The sequence below is a fragment of the Nyctibius grandis genome, chromosome 1 (assembly GCF_013368605.1).
Source record: "Nyctibius grandis isolate bNycGra1 chromosome 1, bNycGra1.pri, whole genome shotgun sequence".
NCBI classification, from domain to species: Eukaryota; Metazoa; Chordata; class Aves; order Nyctibiiformes; family Nyctibiidae; genus Nyctibius; species Nyctibius grandis.
Genome location: NC_090658.1, coordinates 72,359,094 through 72,376,313, shown reverse-complemented (window position 1 = coordinate 72,376,313; position 17,220 = coordinate 72,359,094). Strand labels below are relative to the sequence as shown.

Here is a 17,220-nt window from a genome sequence, read left to right as displayed (position 1 = left end):
TCGATAGCAGGGCATGTTTACTGAAGGATCATTTACCAAAATGGAAAAGACTCCTTTAAAGCCATCTGCCTTAATTAGAGCTAATTTTAATTGCATTAATTTAAAATACATTAATTCAGCTGTATGGAAATGATCTGACTGCCAGCCCAGTACATGCCTTGGAAATGACTGTTTGGTCTTTGTTCTTGAACAACAGATAGGCTATAATATTTGGAGGTAGGGATTTGCTTTTAGGGCTTACTTTTTTGAGAGACAATAATTTTCCTCAATTGCTGAGTAAGCTCAGGGAGGCCATAAAATAATTTCCTTAGTATATTTTACTAGAATTTTGATCGAAATATGTCTATTTTACCAAACTAGTCTATAACCATGAAGCTCTAAGATAGGTAGGCTGTTTTAAAGTCCTAGGCTAAGTGCATTGGAAGGTAATAAAGATGATTCATACTTCCATAAAATAGAAGTATATTGAAAGGCTAAAGAAATTAAACCAAATGCATCCCAGGTGTAATTCCACTGACTTGTTTAGGCTTATAACTAGTATGAATTTCACATATTAGGCCTATTCTCGTAGGAAAAAGAAACAGTCTGAAATAGCATGAAAGTCAGGGAGGTTGATAAATCGCTGTGATCAATCGTATCCTTTCAGCAGAGATGCGAAGGAAACAAATGGAGTCATCTAAAAATAGGAAGGCAGGAGCAAGTGTAATACTGCAGATAAACCCTTCACCTGAAGCATAAAATTAATCCAAAATAAGTTGCAAGGAAAAAGTTCTTAGTGTGTACTGCAGCTAATCATATAGCCTGTTTGTTTCCATCATCAGTCCTCAAGAGATTGTGAGTTCGGGGTTATTTTTTTATTTATTTAAAATACAGTTTCATCAGTGCTGTTCAGTGGAGCAGGGTGTAGCTGGCTCCCTCCCAGAAAATTTAAGGACAAGATGCTCTCAAATATCTGTGCCCCCATATTCCCTATTCTGTGGAAAATTTTGGTAAGTTTTTCCCCCAATCTCAATTTTCTCACAGAGGAGTAAATCTGAGACTTGCCTTGTTCTCATTGCTTGTGCCTGTGCGTGCATGTAAACACCCTGTGGTCTCTGTCGTTAAGGTGCAGTCACAGACTTTCTGGTGCAGACAAATAACCAGTAACTGTATCGGCAGGTCTCTGATCCACTGGAGACAACTCTTATCTCCAAATCTGAGTGGGACAAATCCGACCCAGTGATCTGCTCCTGAATGTTAAAGAGCACATTCCTAATGCTGTCTCCTGTCTGTATTATCAAATTTCAGTGGAAGGAACAGAAGCCTTGCAATTAGATCAAGTTAAGTACATGCATAACTGCAGGGTCAAAATGTAAACCTATACCATCAGGATATGTTTCAGTGAATTGTAATTGATTGAATTTATTTTTTTATTTGTAAGTTAAAGTCTATTGTAAATACAATTGGGAAGTCTTCTGAATCAAGGTCATTATTTAACTTAAATTATAAGGCTAAAGGAAGACACGTTTCTCGAATTTCAGTCTATTGTCTTGGTGAGTCACCATGTGATGGGGCAGATTTTTCTACCTCTAATTTCATTAAAGTCAGTAAACGGGACTACTGCCAAGATTGAACAGGTATGCCCTAGAGGATACGACCTGAGTGGAATCGTATTAGAGTAGGCATGATATATGTTGGAGAATGAAATGAGAATGAAAAATGATTCATTTAATATTGAAGAAATATTGTATCTGAAGCAAAAATATATGCTAAAGCATAAATAAAATAAAAATGGAACATACAGGGCAGGGAACTGAGAGTCTGGATTTAAAATGCAATTTTAGAAGACAGTGCAGAAAAGTTGTATAACATATAACTTCTCAAAAAGTAGCTGTATGTCATATTGATTTTTCATCTTTGTGAATGTTAACTGACATGTCACTGACATGTCGAGCACAGCAGTAGGAAACTTCAGTAACTCATTAAAGGCTGCTTCAGTGCACCAGGGTGACTTGCAGCTTGGGCTTACCTCCATTTTGTTTGTATTAGACTTCACATCCCAAATGTCTGTTTTCTGCTCAGGCTCACTGAAAGTCGTCAGATTACTGTGAAAAGCACAGTGATCTCTTGATTCATCTTCCCCTGAGGGCAAACTGAACCAAAATGATTTTGTGGAACTTTCCAGCACCTGTGGTGGCCTAAGGATATGGTCAAGACAAAGTTTTTAGGGAGAGAAAATATCTTTTATTAGTTAGAAAAATGTAATTTGAAGAACTTTTGGGTAGACCAGCTCTTCTTCAAGCTGAGGTGGCTTTATAGAATTATCCTACAATAGTTCACTTATATCTGGAAAATCAAAGACCTTTTACTACCCTTGAACTGAGTTAATGAAATAATATTTTATTAACTAACTAAACATTTACTGAGTTGTGCAAATATGATTTTCTTTCCAACATCCTACCCAGTGAAGAATGCCAAATGAAGTATTTTGGACTGGATCTCCAGAAGCATTCATGGATGAGCCAGAGGAGTAGTTCAGGAAACCCAGATCATTTGTGGAGCAGAAGAAGCAACTGAAGCAAGAGACAAAATAAATAATTATGGGGGGGAATAGTTATGCAGAGCTTCATGGTGAAAGACCCCTGAGACCCTGAGATCCATGTTTGAGTGAAGTGTTGGGGTGATGTCTACAAGATACCTTAGCAGCTCTGGGCCTGGAATTTGCTCTTTGTGAATAGAGTGGAAGAGATGCTGTCATCAACAATAAACACTAGTGAAATAGCAGAAGTTGTCAACTGCTTTACCTTTCAGGCTGGTGCTTAAGGAAGCTAGTTGAATAATAAAAACTTAAGACAAAGATAAGCAGGCTTTGTTGCAGCTCACTATCCTAAAGAAAATAATATTAGCTTTTAGTAGTACATTAGTACTTTGATTGCCCAATAGAGTTGCGGTTTAAGCTGACTTTGATTTAAATGCTATATCCAGACCTCTGTGAGTCAGTACAATTAATTACTAAGTTTCATTTCAGTTTTTTTGGTTTGGTTTGGTTTGTGTGTTGGGTTTTTTGTTTGTTTGTTTGTTTTTTTTATTGGAGGGAGGGGGTTTAATTAGAACAGATCACTCTGAGTAATTCTTGGTCTGGAAATAGTGACTTCTTCTTGTGTGTGTTTGGCGCTATGAAACCAGAATGCAGAAATGAAATATTTAAATAGGTAAAAATTTAACTTTAAAATTTAAGTTTTAATCTAACTTAAGGAGAAGAATGGTGGTTGGATTTGGTTACACTTTAGCTTTTCCAAAGTGTTCATCAGACATGAACCGTATCATTACAAGACAGAGAGTGTCCTCTCCTGTCTTCAGGCGAAGAAGCACGAAGGGGTGTGACTGCAGAACTGGCTAAACACAAGTATTTCCGCATCAGTAAGGTGCAACTGCAGCTGACTTGGGAAGAAGTCCACGCATAAGGTGAGATGCTCTCCAGGTCTGATCCAGGCCGTAAAAAGTACAGCTCGTAGGTTTGAAGAATCATACAAACAAGATATGATTAATCTGTTGTTATATATAATTATATAATGTTATCTGGCCATGACAAAGATAATAAAATCAAAAGTCAGCTTTCATTTGCATAACTAAAACAATGAAGCACTTCTGAGAACTTGTACTGCTTTTTAATGGCAATAGTCTCATGCTTTGAAGGCTTAGGGACTTAGCAAGGTGCCTGCTGCTGTTCATACACAGTTCTTGCTCGCTGCCGGACCGTTACCACCTAACGGCTAGATGGAGAGAGGCACTGGTTTGCGTCCTTTCACCAAACCCACTTCTGCCTCTGGGAGACCCTCTGGAGACCGCAAAAGTTAAGATATATATTGCATTTTGAGCTGAAGATTGGTGAGGTTTGTGAGGGTCCTTGATACTTAATAAAATTAATTCCCCATCTTCAACCATTCCTCATGAAAGCATAGACAAGATTTATCTAGAAATTGGACTCACCAAGGGTCAAAATTGGCCAGCTCCTGTCTTTATCCTACAGCTTTGGCCAAGGTTTTCAGGTTCTGTACCCCAAACTGATGAGCATCTGAACAGCATGCTGAAGATCTTGGACCTTCATTCAATGCTTCTAAGAGCACCGAGGCAGGAAATGGAGGAATGGTGTAATCTTAGTATGCCAGGCTGACCAGTTTGGGACTAGGAAAATCATATATGGATGCCGTTCTTGCATATTATCAGTAAGGATGTTGACCCTGGTGCAAGAGTGTAGAGTAGGTCACGTATCCAGAGCAGAAGAAACACATAAGACATTTGTGTTAAATGTCTGTCCATCTGTGTACACTGCAAAGAACCAAAAGTGAAAACCTGTTACACAATATATCAAACTTTCAAATATCATCCCCAAAATAACGTGTTATATGGGCTGTAACATCCAGACTGAGGCCGAAGATGTAGAAGGACTCAAACATGCTTCTGCACTGTAGATTTAGTGAGATGGGATATAATTTAGTTTCCCTGTATGGGAAAACAACTCATGAATTTTTCAGAGAACGTGCACTAGAGAGGCCATCTCTGTCGGTACAGGAAACACAAATCATCCTTCTAACATGAAATAATAAAAGGAACTCTTACTTCAACTTTAGTGATGTATTAACAAACCTGAAAGCTAACACATTTACTTTTTTCCCTGAGGGATTCAGTTCTAACTTCCATACAGTTAGCTATATTGCTTTTGTGTATTAAGAAATGCGTGGTCTCTTGTCCTAAGCCCCAAACAGTTTTGAGACTGCTGTGTTTGATATGGATATGGTAAAGACTGCTTGCTTAGATTTCTGTGTGCTTCCCAGCACTAGGCTTACAAGTGTGTTACAAATGTTATTGATGTGAAAAAACACGTAACAATTTTTTTTCACAAAAATTATTGTCCGAGTGCCCAGGTTACTGTTAGTCATCATCATAATATCTGGACCGTCTTCCTTAAAAGCATGAACGTTCCTAACTTTTTACTGTTTCTGTGGTCTGGTAATGCTTCAGGATAAAGCATAAGGATTACATGAGCACGTATAATGAGAATGTTCCTGTTCTGAGGTCTGTGGGAAGAGGAGGCAAAGCCGTCAGGATGCAGCTGCAGCAGAAGAGGATGTGAAGGCATGGCAACTGCATAGCAAGGAGATGTGGTTTTCTTCTCAGTTGCACAGTGGGAAGCACTTCATTCAATAAGTTTTCTGTTCTTACTTAGAAACTTCTGAACCTGCAGGCTTTTGGGGTAAAGGTGCTTGGAGAGCACTCATTACTAACAAGTAAATAAAACCCAACTAAACGCAACTAAAAGGACTAAAGTTCTTTCTGAATAAAGTGAGATGCTGAAATGCATCTTACAGTAAGAGACCATCAAGACACAAAATCAACCAATCTGGCTCTAAAAGTCCTACTTGGCTGTTGTATTTTTCAGGTGTTTGTGCGAGGATTTCATGCTTTCCACTTTGTTCCTACTAGGGGGCATTCAAAAGGAGCAGTGTTTGAGAAGTGTAGCTTTCTCTGGTAGTGCAGAGACTATTGGTAAGACCTAAGAGAAAAGTTTTTGGGAGGAGAGAAGTGCCTGAGTGGCAAGGAGTGAAATGTCAGGAACCTTTTGACATTTCCTGGGGAATGGTTTGTCCTTCTAAGCAGAACAAAACCAGTGTTTTGTCTCTGTGTAAGACAGTAAAAAGATCAGAAGGAAAAAAGACCTTTCACAAATCGTGTGGTGGTGATTTATCAACTTCCTAACAGATAGGGTGAGGAAGAGACAGCACTGACATTTAATGTGGACTGTGGCAGCTGCTACAACTGAGCACTGTAAAGCATTTTTTCCCTTGATGCTCAACACAAGTTGTTCCAGGGGACTTATTTGTTCTTTTCCTTTGTCATTTATTTAAATAATTTCTCACCAGCTTCTGTGACTCATTTCCCCCCAAGGGGCTGGCTATGCTGCCAACAAAAGAAGATTCAAAGATTAACAAACTAGCTGTCTGGCTTAGAACAAAACCCACTGATAGTTTAACTGCCATTGCTTTGTCTGAAGACACTTACCTGAATGCCTGACAGATACAGTAATTGAGTTCTACTTTTGGTTGCAGCCAGTTTGACCAAGCGGAGCATTTCCTTCCCCCTTGCACACCGGACTGGTCTGTTGTGCATTCTGGGTGCGCCTGCAGGGATTTCAGAGGGTTATATGAGATTAACTAGTGCTCCCAAAAACCCCTTAGCACTGTGCCATGGCCCAGTAATGAGCTGCAAAGTTAGTCTGGTGCCATGGAGTGCTGATGGAGTACTAGTTGGGATACTTGGGATACTTCTTAATTATTTATCATGCCAGTCAAAGCCTTTGGCCTCTAGATTTACCAGGAGAGCTTTTCTGGGAGGTCCACCTGCCTTCCTACTGTTGACCCTCTGCAAACAGCCTGCTTGCCTGCTCAACTCTGTTTCCTACCCAGTCCCCTTCTGCTTTTGAGTGGCCTGGTTTTTGCTATAGAAAAAGGGAGCCAGGGAAGTAGGGAACCTTCTGCCCTGGAAATCTGCCCTGGTGCTGTCTCTAGGCATATCAAGGATAAGAGGATCATTAGGAGCAGTCAACATGGCTTCACCAAGGGGAAGTCATGCTTAACCAACCTGATAGCCTTTTATGAGGACATAACCCAGTGGATAGATGATGGTCAAGCAGTGGATGTGGTCTGTCTTGATTTCAGTAAAGCGTTTGACACAGTCTTCCACAGCATCCTCGCAGCTAAACTGAGGAAGTGTGGTCTGGATGATCGGGTAGTGAGGTGGATTGTGAACTGGCTGAAGGAAAGAAGCCAGAGAGTGGTGGTCAATGGGACTGAGTCCAGTTGGAGGTCTGTGTCTAGTGGAGTCCCGCAAGGGTCGGTACTGGGACCAGTACTATTCCATATATTCATTAATGACTTGGATGAGGGAATAGAGTGCACTGTCAGCAAGTTCGCTGATGATGCCAAACTGGGAGGAGTGGCTGACACACCAGAAGGCTGCGCAGCCATTCAGAGAGACCTAGACAGGCTGGAGAGTTGGGCGGGGAGAAATTTAATGAAATATAACAAGGGCAAGTGTAGAGTCCTGCATCTGGGCAAGAACAACCCCAGGTATGAGTACAAGTTGGGGACAGACCTGTTGGAGAGCAGCGTAGGGGAAAGGGACCTGGGGGTCCTAGTGGATAACAGGATGACCATGAGCCAGCAATGCGCCCTTGTGGCCAAGAAGGCCAATGGCATCCTGGGGTGTATTAGAAGGGGTGTGGTTAGTAGGTCGAGAGAGGTTCTCCTCCCCCTCTACTCTGCCCTGCTGAGGCTGCATCTGGAATATTGTGTCCAGTTCTGGGCCCCTCAGTTCAAGAAGGACAGGGAACTGCTAGAGAGAGTCCAGCGCAGAGCCACGAAGATGATTAAGGGAGTGGAACATCTCCCTTATGAGGAGAGGCTGAGGGAGCTGGGTCTCTAGCTTGGAGAAGAGGAGACTGAGGGGTGACCTCATTAATGTTTATAAATATGTAAAGGGCAAGTGTCATGAGGATGGAGCGAGTCTCTTCTCAGTGACATCCATTGACAGGACAAGGGGCAACAGGTGCAAGGTGGAACACAGGAGGTTCCACATAAATATGAGGAAAAACTTCTTTACGGTGAGGGTGACTGAACACTGGAACAGGCTGCCCAGAGAGGTTATGGAGTCTCCTTCTCTGGAGACATTCAAAACCCGCCTGGACGCGTTCCTGTGTGATATGATCTAGGTAATCCTGCTCTGGTAGGGGGATTGGACTAGATGATCTTTCAAGGTCCCTTCCAATCCCTAACATTCTGTGATTCTGTGAAATCTGTCACTATTCTTTTAGAGTTGTGCACAGTTAGTCGTGTGAGCAGTGACATGGGAGAAAAATAACAACAGTAATTTGGAAGCTGAGAGAAGCAACTGCATGCAGGCATTGGCAAGATATAAGTATCTTTGACTTGGATAAGGCTACAGGAAGATGAGTTCGGTGAAGCTGAAGGGGATGCTGCCCACAGGAGGAGGAGTAGAATTGGGAAAATAGATGCTGTGCACACTGTGATTATTATTTACCCTGTGAGGAAGCATGAAAAATACTACACATAACAGATGCAAGAAGATGCCAAAAAGATAGTTATTTCCTAATGGAAAAGTTAAAAAAATTACAGGTAGAAACAGATGAAGAGTGGAGAAACTCTACATCTTTACTTGTATGTAGGCCTTAGAAAATACTATTATAAGAGAGCATCAGAATGAAATTGAAGAAATTCCTTAGAACATTAAAGAACGAAATGCCATTTTTCTGAAGCAGCAAGCTGTTTTGAATATGGTCTGTCATATGTTTGGAGGTGGATTTAAGTTTTGATTTATATGGACCTAAATGGACTTAAGTTTTGATTTGTAATGTCAATTCTAAGCCTGCTGGGGTAGTCCCCTGTCTTTCAAATACACTTAGAGAACATCCTGTGCTAGCGCAGTGGGTAGCCCTTAATTTTTGAACTCAGTCTTCTTCTCAGCCTCTAATGCCTTAAGCGTAGCATAGAAAAAACAAAGGTGAAAACATAATGGTAACTGCTACATATATAAAGGATGGTGTACTTTTATTATTTTTAGATAACCACGTTTGAGTTATGGCCACCAGACTGATGGATAATGATCAGCTGATTTTCTGTCTGGCAGATGTTCTAGATTTGTCTCTGCAGACTTTTTACATCAAGTGCATAAATCAAAATTCATGTATTTGAAAGCGTGTCAGACTGTGTCCTTCATCGTCTTTCTCGGTGGTCTAGTATTACACCATGAAGGGAAACTGCATCAGGGGAGAAAAAGATGAGCTGGAGAGGAAAGGGAGGGATTTGAAACAAGTGCACAAGGTGTGTAAAATGAAACTGTACTATAGAAGAGAGTAGTTTCATATCGCATGAGTTGTAGAGCAGATTTTCTCCATTTAAAAAGTAACCATTCAGGGACCAAAACATCCATGCAGGAGAGAAAAGAGAAAAAAACAAGTCCACAAGACACAATTGGGGAAGTCTTTGCTGTGTTTTGACGTTAATGTCATTCGGTAGATCTTTATGTGAACAGCAGTCAGCTCACAACAGTGTTATTGTCTCACCAACTAAATGGCTGAACTGAAATGGGCAGGACCTGCAGCACCACTGGTATTTTGGCATTGGGAACAAATTTTAACAGCTTTACGAAGCAAAAGGAGATCCTGGATATTTTCTGTTCTGAAGTGTAATTTAGTCTCTTTACTTGCTCTGGTGAGCATGTGGAGAAATATATTTAGGACACCTGCACTTAAGTAAACATGAACACCACAAAAAGCCGTGAGACTGTGTCTCTAAATATGGATTAATTCTCCTTATTTTGACATTTCATGTCAAGTGCTGACCTCACCCATTTTAATGCATACATAGTATAATGCAATATCTAACCGAGAATATTGATACACATACTTTGTATGTTTTCTCCAAGTTGCATTCTTGAATGTCCATGTACAGTTTTTATATTTTTGCTACTTATGGAAAAGCGTCATTTGGACTTGACCCGATTGTTTTCATGCAAGGCAGGAACTTTCTGCTAAATCGCCAGGTCAGAACTTACAGTTACTGACTTTGGTTAAAGAAAGTGGTTTATTTGCATGTTCAAGTTGTCTTTCAGACTTGCAGGTTGTACTCATGCCTTCCGTTCTTGCCAAGAAGGCTTAATTTCTTTCATTACAAAGTATTTAGAGATACAAAGAAATTAAGAATATTTATTCTTGTTGTTGGAGTGACACAGCTGAAAGGCATTTTGAAGGAGAAAAGGAAAATGTTCTTTGTGGTGGAAATGCCAGGTCAGCACCAGTAATCAAATTTCTGCCCCTCCCTTCCTGCACATCAGAGCAAGTCATGTTTGATCTCTATTTGCCTCAGTTTTTCAGTCCATGAAATGAGAGCATTGATATTTCACAACCTTAACAGAATTTTAGAAGGGGGACTATGATAATTTGCACACTAAAATGAATGAGACTTTCCTTATTCAATTCTTACTCTAAATACAGCCAGTTGTCAACTGAAAGCTGACAGCCTTCCATCAGATTGGTCTTCAGCCCCATCTGTATCCCTTCCCACACAAAGCACTGACCATATTTACACAGAGATGACTTCCCTGTTCCCACATTGCACACAGAACTGCATTCATAGAACAAGTAAATATTGTTTTTATTTGAAAAATTCATGTCTAATTATTAGAAATTATTATCAGAAATTATTGTGTACAATTCGGCTCTGATAGTCTTTTGTGGTTCTTAATAATACAGTTGCTAATGGAAGTTTTCACACACTATCCCTGTGTGCCACTTGCAGCTAAGTATCACCTCCTTCTGCTCCAGGTGTTCTCACTGAGGCTGGTGCCCTGGGGTGTGATCCTGCAAACACCTCTATGCCCGATCCAAAGCCCATTTTGGTCAGCAGGAGTTTTCTCATTCAATTCAATGGGCTTTGAGACAGGGATCGAGGGAGCAGAGCACCATTCGTTGTTGTTTCCAGGATTCAGTTATTTGTTAGCTAAAAGTCACATGCACAAGCTGAGGTTAAACCAAGCTAACAAGGAGCAGAGGAAAACAAATGGTTTGATATCTGCAGGGTAAAGAAATTTTATGAAGAGTTTTAGTTTGGATTTGAGAGGTCTGTTTTGTATAATTTGCTCCTCTGTGAAAGGAGTTTGTTCTAACAAGATTCTAAATAAGAATCTAAACAAGATTCATAATAAAGAAAACATGCTTTTCTTCAGAGAGACAGTATGACAAAATAGAGTTTCAGTTCCCTTCTGAGTGGTTGTATGGCAAAACCACTTAAGAAGAGGGATCAGGTCATAAAAAGACATACAAGTGGCTGGCAGAAAGGGCTGTTGCTGACCCTGTCCACAGGTTTCCTGTAGGTACAGAGCTGTTCATTGTGCTAATCTCATGTGCATATGGCTTTTATATACCAGATGACCCACTGGGCAAAGCCTATGGCTATTGTATTGTTGAGAAGGTGATTAGCATCTATCCAGGCTACAGCTGCTTTCTTCTTATGTTTGTTCCATATGCAGATGTTGCTATGAGGAAAGGAGTCAGCAATGACTGATGTGGAGCCCGTGGTCACAGATTTTGCAGCATCAGGACGGGCAGGCCGCCGGAACGCCTTACCAGATATTCTGGGCTCTCCTGCTGGTGCTGGGACTTCAGACTTGCCGCACAAACTGGCCGAGCTCACCGTTTCAGAAGGTAATGCCTGCACATTCAAGAAACAGACATTTTTACGCAGTCATCCTTGCTTTCTCCTTAAGACTTCTGCCACCATGCAGTTTTGATGTCAATAGTAATTTTTCTTTCTTCATTTATGATTAAATTCAACCTTCCAAAGCAGTTACCACTTGTACCTCCTGATAAGACTAATTTTAACCTATACTAAGTCTGCCATATCTACCCTCAGACTCAGTGTTCAGCAACCTGGGGAAGGGTGCTGGGAACTGAATTCTGGTTCCCTTGAGGAAAAGCAAATGCAGTTGCATTGCTGGGCAGCTTGGAAAACCAGCACTCCAGCTATAAATTAGGGTCTGCTCCTGCACTGAGATAACTTAGCAGAAGACAGCAAGCTGCACTGTTAATCTGATTACAGCTATCATCCTGGCTCAGGCATATACATTAAGAGTAGGGTTTACAGTGATTTACTCCTGCTATTAGGCTTTCAACTTTGCTATTGAGCCCAATGTTGTATTTTGGCCTGTCCTTTAGTTTGATAAGGAGGTCTGTTGATTAGCACAGGTCTAATCAACACCAGCTTTACATTTGAGTTCTTTTTACTTTCACAGGGATTTTCAGATTTGGAAAAATCTGGTTTCTAATGCTTATGAATTGAGAATTATAGGTTGTCCCTGAGCATGGGTTGCCCCTACTTTTTTAGATTCTGATTTGGAAGTAACTTTCTTCTCATGTCCATCACTGTTGCTGCTGTGACACAGCAACTGGTGGTCCCACTTCCAGGAGCAGTGATGGTGTGGGGGCAGCACAGGGGGAGGCAGGCCTGTGCTGAGGAGCGGAGGGCCCCTGAAACTGAACTGAAGTAGATTACAGGAGGGATTCCCAGGCTCCGAGGATGCATGTCCTGCTTATATGTTGCCTGAAGCAATTACAGGATGTTAGAGTTTACAGCCTCCTAAAGCACCAAAAAGGCCGGGGGGGCAGGGTGGGAGGATTCCTTTGATTAAAAGCTGTTCTCGCTCTGATGATTTAATTTATTTTCATTTATTTGGGTTTCTGTAATCCAAACCCAACATGAGTCCATTGAAGGACTGCTGGTGAAGAATAGGGCAGGTAGAAACAGCACTTCCAGGAGGAGTGAGAAGGGAATGAATGACTACATCCTGGCTTGAACCTGAGAAAGAGAGGAAAAGAAGAATCTGAATGGGTGCTGGAAAGAGGCATTACTTTTGCAAAAGGCAAGGGCAAAGATTTATGGAGAGAGGATGGACATAAAGAAAAGGGAAAGACAGCAAGGTCAGATACCCTCAGGCTGCGGGGCAGCAGTGAGGGGAACTGGGTGAATATGGAAGAGCAGGTGAGAAGGACAACAGGCACTGTGTCAGAGTACATTCAAAGTAAAGCTGGGAGCCCTGTGAGTCCAGGGGCAATGATGGCAGATAAGCCCCACTTAAAACTCCTTTGTTTCAAGGAGGTATTTTTCCGTAGGAATATTAAAAGCCTGTCCCTACAGATTTTCTCCTTCTGGTGCATGCAAGTGGAGCACTAGAAATCCGTTTCAAAGTACAGACAGTCACTTAACATGTAATGCTTTGGTTTTCAAGTATTGTGGGTTTTTCTATTCCAAATAGCTCTTCTGCCTGGCACGGTTCATGCACCATGACCAGGGGTCAGGCTCCAGCAGGAGAGAACTGTTTCCCTTATCAAAGGGGAGGTAGATGGAAATTTATATTGTTATTAGTGTCAGGAGCTGTGGAAGTGAAGTGACCAGTCCAACCCACTGAAATATTCATTGCTACATTATGTGTAACTAACCTTTGTATTGTTTAGAGCAGTGAACCTTGAGGGAGATGCACAAAACCATGTTAAACAAAGCACAAAAGAATACAACAGCTGTAGATAAGTTCCTTACGTTTGTTTCATTTTGGCCTCTGGAAAATTTAGTAGTTGGAAAGAATATACATTTAAAGCATGCAAAATTTCTCTCTTCAATCTTTTTCTTTAGCCCTGGATAAAAATAAACAGGAGAGAGGGAAAGTCTTGTTAAAAGAAATGTTTCAGCACAGCATAATATAAGTATTTAGCCCTCCAGACAGAGTAATCCTCCTCTCCTGATGCCTATCCAATACATTAAGAAGAAGAAATGAAACACAGCTACATGAGTTTTAACAAAATGTACTGATGCTTTCTTGCAAATACAAGGACCAGCACTGCCAGGATTTGAAGAACAATTAAGAGCATGGAATTATCCTTTGCTTTTGTCATTGGTATATAGCTGTGCCAGAGCGTGCCTGGAAGGAGCAGTTTCTGTTATCAGCAGTTTGCAGTAGTGATAACAGGAAATGAATACAGGATACAGTTAGGTCCACTCTGACTGCTTGGATGCTTTCTGGGGTTGGGATTTCCACAAGTATCAGATGGGATTTATGGCCTCATTGAGACAGCAAGCAAAATGAGGACAATTCATCAAAATGGAAAGAAAGTTTGGAAGCTCAAAGGCTGTGACAGGGAAACAATTTGTGAAACGTTTGGGGTTCTAACAGGCATCTCTTTTTGCCTGTTTCTGGTTTTAACAACTTTAAAAAGTTGTTAAAAAAATGAAAGCCATTTCCAGCTCAGACAAAGAGGTTGGATAAATGAGAAAAGTGGAGAAAATGGAACATGTGGCTATATAAAGCATGCCCTATTTTTTTTCTACTCTGAAAGATTCAGTGAAGATTATGGGAAATGGTGAGAAGGACTCTCTCCATCTTGCCTCAAATTTAGCTAATGCTCATTGGATCATACATTTCCTCTCTTTCTAAAATGCCATGAGCTGCTGTCATAGTGAAAGGTCAGGAACAGGATGTACCTTTTGTCTGGCTGAGAAGAGCAAAGAGACTTTGAATATATTCTTTATGAATATACAAGAATCGTAGCTGTGTGATACAAATTTCCATGACTCTGCAAGCCGCACCAAATCAATGTTCTCACATGATGGACAGGAGAGATTTTGGCACCAGCTGTTTATCTCAGAGCCTAACTCTGAAATGAAGACCATCTCTATCTTGCCTGATCATCCTCTGATGGTGCATAAATTTTGGAGGGCTGAGACTTTCTGCAGGTGCTCTGGTGGGAGGCCATACTTGGAACCACGTTAAACAGTTGATTGGTGTCACTTGAGTCTGCAAGAAGTTTGAGAGCATAGAGGAAATAACTGGCCCCTCATATTTGGGGATCTGCTTTAGGGCACTGTTCTGCCAATAACTTTTATTGTTCGCTGAATTTTTTCTAAGTGACTGTGTGTATAACTCTTGATATACTCAGCAGCTTAGCACCTGTTGCACACTTAAGTACTACCAACTATGAGATTAGATTTCATCTAACAATCTGTTTATCTCCACCCTGTCTGCAAGACTCCACATCCAGCCCCGCACAGAAACAGCCAATAGAGAAGATTGCTGTGTCTCCCTTACCTCAACAGTGCTGTGCTATGTAATACTGAAGGGTGTCAAATGACTCAGTTCTTAATTTACCAGTATAAAACTCTGAAGCCTCCAAAACTCTGAGCAGACTTACAACATCAAGTGGTTTCTGCCAAGACCTTTAGCCAATTAGTTGTGTACAGTGGTATCTATTTGCTGTGGTTTGTAGAGACCAAGATATATAACTCTCTTGGCTGTTTATGATACTTTGTGGCAAGTCTCCAGGGCAAATGGCTGAAAATGTGCCCCTTAGATTATGGCTGTTCAGTGGATAGGACTTGGAAGATGGCACAGCCAGATATGCTGAGCAGACCCCTCCTTGCCCCCAAAAAGCTATGGGCTGTTTTTGATTTGGGCATACAAACTGTTCTGTTAGCACTGGTAATGCCATACTTGAAGGTAGTGTGAAAATGATGATGCTTTGCAAGGAAATCAAGGCAAGAGGAGTTCCTGTTTCTCAGTGAGAGAATTTGAGCATCAAAAGCTACAGGGTGGAACTCTTCATCTAATGGCCAGGCATGCTGGGGAGCCTTTACTTACACTAGTCGTGTAAGCATTCAACTCTAACCTATGGAAGAGTGAACTTCCAAATCAGAGTAACAAAAAAATCCCCTCATCTTGTGAAGACAGGATGAATTCTCTTATGTATTTATTGGCAAAGAAGGTCAGCCAGATAACTGGCATGTTCATAAACTGTAATGTTACCTACCTGAAACCAAGCAATGCTCAGAGGAATGCAGTATTCTAACTTGACTTTGGAAATGACCCAGAAAAAAAGAATTAACAATAAAAAAAAGATATCTCCTATCTGTTTCTTACAACCAAGTGCGTGTTGATCAGCATGTGCAAGGAGCAGGCAAATCCACACCAACAGGCAATTGCTTTTGGAAGATGCCTCTGCAAGTTCGTTATCTTTCAAGTTAATCTCTCTTTCTACAGTGCCCATGAGTGTGGTAATAAAAAGCTAATCCAAACAGAGATGACCAGTGAACCCAAATATTTGGCTGCATTAAAAAAGCTGTGAGAATGTGTGTAGTATATAAATGTTTGATTCTGTCTTTTTTTAGATGAAGGCGCAGGGGGTGGAGAAGTGCCATTATCCAAAGCCTTCCTGGAAAGTCAAGAGACGGCAGGAAAAAGCAATGATTCCTAACACCTAGGGATTGCTGGATTAATGAAACCCATCGACAGACTTTCCAGTTTCCCTGTGTCACCCCTTCTGAAGCGTGGTAGCAAATTTAGCAGCACAGACCAGATTTTGCAACACACTTGTACCTAGATGACATTAATGTGGAACTACTGTTTTTTCTACTGTCATCCTTCAAAACCGATGTTCTACACATCCAAATAGGAAGAGAACTAAAGAATGTATCTCTTGTTTTGGTTTTCTCCTCGTTATAGTATTCATCCTAACTGATCTTCTTCGACAGTTTCAATTAATATACCTAGCAGATGTACCACCAATTAATGATTGCTTCAAAGTAAAAATCCTGTTTCTTAGTTTCCCAAAATAACTTCCTTCTCTCTGACACAGAGGTGTATTCAATCTCCCCACTTTAAGATGATATTTAGTATGTATTATATTACAGACACTATCTGTAAATTTATGTCCTGAGATTTTTGTTCTCATTAGGCGTAGGTAAATGGGTTTGAGAAATAAAAAAGGAACTATTTTTTTTCTATCCTTCTTCTGTCTCCAAAAGGTTTTGTAAACTACTTAAACACCAGTGTTTGTTTTCAAACTCTCTTTAAACTCTCTTTGATTATGGCAGATCATCTCAGTTCTCCCACTCTTAGCAGTCTTGCCACTTCTGTCATTTCTGTTTTCAGGCTGAATGTTGTGGCTGTTCGTGTGTTATCTAAAATAAAGTAGCCATGTTTGTAAGTAATTAAAATTGTTTACTCTCTCTGTGGAAATTAAATAGCTATCATCTTTTCTGCCTTCTGTTGATTCCTTGATGTTTCTCTTGTATGACAAGACTTAAACCCCCATAATTTCTATTTCTTTTATTTCATCTGGTTTTTGCTTTATTGTTTGCTGACAATTAAGTTGTTCCAATCACTGTGATTTTTACAAAGATTTTTAAGCAAAGGTTTCTCTCTACTGAAAGGCATTGTTTTGTTATGGAGGTCATGCTCCTGAAAATACTTAGCATTCATACCCTTGTTGTAGGAGACCTAAGATTCATGTACAGACGTGCACCTTTACTGCAGCCCAGGGCAGCAGCCATTTATGTACTTCTTGAAACCTAACCAACACAATCAAATGCTTTTATTTGCCCACACAATCTTTCTGCTGGGCTGTAGCCAGACAGAGGAACCATCTCTGATGGGTACATTCCACATTTGACTGGTATTTCATCTATAAAGTATTTGTGTATTTTACAGATGGCAGAGAGATTGTAAGAGGCCTCTCTGCACACCTAACATTCCTACCATGCATTTACTCACACACTGTCTTTTGGGGACCATTCAGTGAAGGATTCCATTTCATCCAACTGAACTGCCCCTTAGTTCCCTCCG

General features: G+C 40.7%; 1 protein-coding gene across 6 annotated transcripts in view; it reads left to right on the top strand.

The window, feature by feature from the left end:
• Positions 1-16,592, top strand: part of PKIB (cAMP-dependent protein kinase inhibitor beta) — a 57,101-nt gene extending 40,509 nt beyond the window's left edge. For 5 of the 6 annotated variants that reach the window (XM_068416622.1, XM_068416604.1, XM_068416612.1 and 2 more), the window contains exons 2-3: positions 11,083-11,257; positions 15,765-16,592. In XM_068416622.1, the coding sequence (XP_068272723.1) occupies positions 11,110-11,257; positions 15,765-15,850 (234 nt within the window). In that variant the 5' untranslated portion in view covers positions 11,083-11,109 and the 3' untranslated portion in view covers positions 15,851-16,592. Of the gene's footprint in view, positions 1-3,397; positions 3,445-11,082; positions 11,258-15,764 lie in introns of those variants that run through there. The other variant, XM_068416647.1, reaches the window with a different exon arrangement.
• The last annotated feature ends 628 nt before the right edge of the window (positions 16,593-17,220 follow it).